The 1,783-nt window shown below is 41.6% G+C and overlaps 1 protein-coding gene across 1 annotated transcript in view; it reads right to left on the bottom strand.

Moving 5' to 3' along the window:
* The window catches only part of LOC118160151 (IgGFc-binding protein-like), a gene marked incomplete at its 3' end in the record, with an annotated part of 18,029 nt that extends 16,713 nt beyond the window's left edge, over positions 1-1,316 (bottom strand). The window contains exons 1-2 of the mRNA XM_035314689.1: positions 1,104-1,316; positions 792-849 (exon numbers count right to left, since the gene is read on the bottom strand). Of these exons, the coding sequence (XP_035170580.1) occupies positions 792-843 (52 nt within the window). The remainder of the gene's footprint in view (positions 1-791; positions 850-1,103) is intronic.
* Positions 1,317-1,783: the final 467 nt, after the last annotated feature.

The raw sequence follows: 1,783 nt of genomic DNA, 5'->3' as shown, positions 1-1,783 counted from the left end.
GAGTTTATAGGGCATTTTCCTCCTCAAAAATAAATAAAAAGAAATCGGGTATTAGATTATTATTTTTTCCTTATGAAGGAAAAGAGGTAATAAACACCCTTTTTTCTTAAAAAAAAAAGGACAAACAAACAAAAAAAACCATTAAATGCATAATAATAGGTGTTTTCCAACAACTGAAACACAAAATGGGGAATAAAACTTATTTCTTAAAAAAATAAAAATAAGGGAAACAAGGGCTTTTTAGCCTTGATCATGCTGTTTAGTGAAAAATAGGATGTTAAGGGTTTGTTTTTTTTTTTTTTCCTTGTAAAAAACATATTATAAGGGCTCTTAGTAAAAAAATAATAAATAAAAAAATTACAGGTGAAGATGGCTTTTTCTTTTTTGGGGAAAAAAACAGGTTATAAGGGCTTTTTGGCAAAAAAGGGAAAGACCAGTGATAAGGACTTTTTTTTTTTTTTTTCCTAAAAAATAGGGAGTAAATATTTTTTCTTGTAAAAAAGGAGCAGATGATAAGGGTAGGTTTTTTTGTTGTTGCTTTGTTTTGTTTTTTTAAATAAATAGTTGATAAGGGATTTTTGCTGACAAAGACACAAAATAAAGTTTTTTGCTGAGGAAAAAAGAAAAAACACACAGAAAACAGTGTTTGTTTGTTGGTTTTTTTTTTTTTTTAAAAAAAAGGGGGAATAAGGATTTCTTACTGCAGAAATGCACCAATTCCCCCCCAGAACAAGCCCCATTCCCAGAAAAGTGACATTTTTTTGGGTGAACAAGGTCATATCATCACTCACCACACATCAGGGACAGCCAGGCTGGGAGCCACCACATCTCGCCCATCGCCATCGCTGGATAAAAAAAATGCCAAGAAAAAGTGAAAAAAATGCAAAAAAAATGAACGTAGGGTTGAGCAGAAGCCTGGAGGCCACCTCGATGTCCCATCTTAGCTCAAAACTACCCCAAAGTGATGTTTTTTAATTTTTTAGGGGGGTGAGCCCCACCCTTACCCCACTGCCACCGTGTCCAACCCAACTCCTGAAGCCCCTCTGATGCCACCTCCAAAACCTCATCCTTCCCCCTTATTTCCATCAACTCCACCCACCCCGTAACCTTCCACCAAGCCTCCTGTGAATGAATCTACCCCCAAATCACTGAAATTTGGGACAAAAAGGAGCCAAAGTGCAGGGGCAAGCCCCCTGCCCACCTGCAGATGCTCTCAGAGTTGCGGGTTCCTCTCCATCACCCAACGTCCGTTGGGTTTGGCTCCCAACTGAGAGCTCCAACAGGGACCGGGTGTTTTGGCTGGGCTTGGGTTGGGGGAAAAAATCCCCTTTTAATTAATTTGTGGTTGATTTAAGCCAGCTGGGAGCCCTTCCTGTTGGGTGGAGGCATCACCGACACATTATTTTGCTCACGTGGAACATACTAGGGGCTCCCAGTAGAACCGAGGATGAGTAGGATGGGGATGAAGATGGAGATGGGGATGGGGATTAAGATGAAGATGGGGATGAGGATGGGGATGGGGATGGGGATGAGGATGGGGATGAGGATGAGGATGGAGATGGGGATGGAGATGAGGATGGGTATGGGGATGAGGACGAGGACAAGGACGGGGATGAAGATGAGGCTGGGGATGCAGATGAGGATGGGGATGAAGACTCGGATGCAGATGAGGACAGGGATGAGGATGAGGATAATGAAGAAAACAATGGGGATGGGGTTGATGATGAAGATAACAATGGGGATGGGGATGGAGACGAAGATGGGAATGAGGAGAAATGTAAAT

This window comes from Oxyura jamaicensis, unplaced genomic scaffold (genome assembly GCF_011077185.1).
Source record: "Oxyura jamaicensis isolate SHBP4307 breed ruddy duck unplaced genomic scaffold, BPBGC_Ojam_1.0 oxyUn_random_OJ102133, whole genome shotgun sequence".
NCBI classification, from domain to species: domain Eukaryota; kingdom Metazoa; phylum Chordata; class Aves; order Anseriformes; family Anatidae; genus Oxyura; species Oxyura jamaicensis.
The sequence above is the reverse complement of the archived record's forward strand: the minus strand, read 5'-3'. Positions and strand labels throughout refer to the sequence as shown.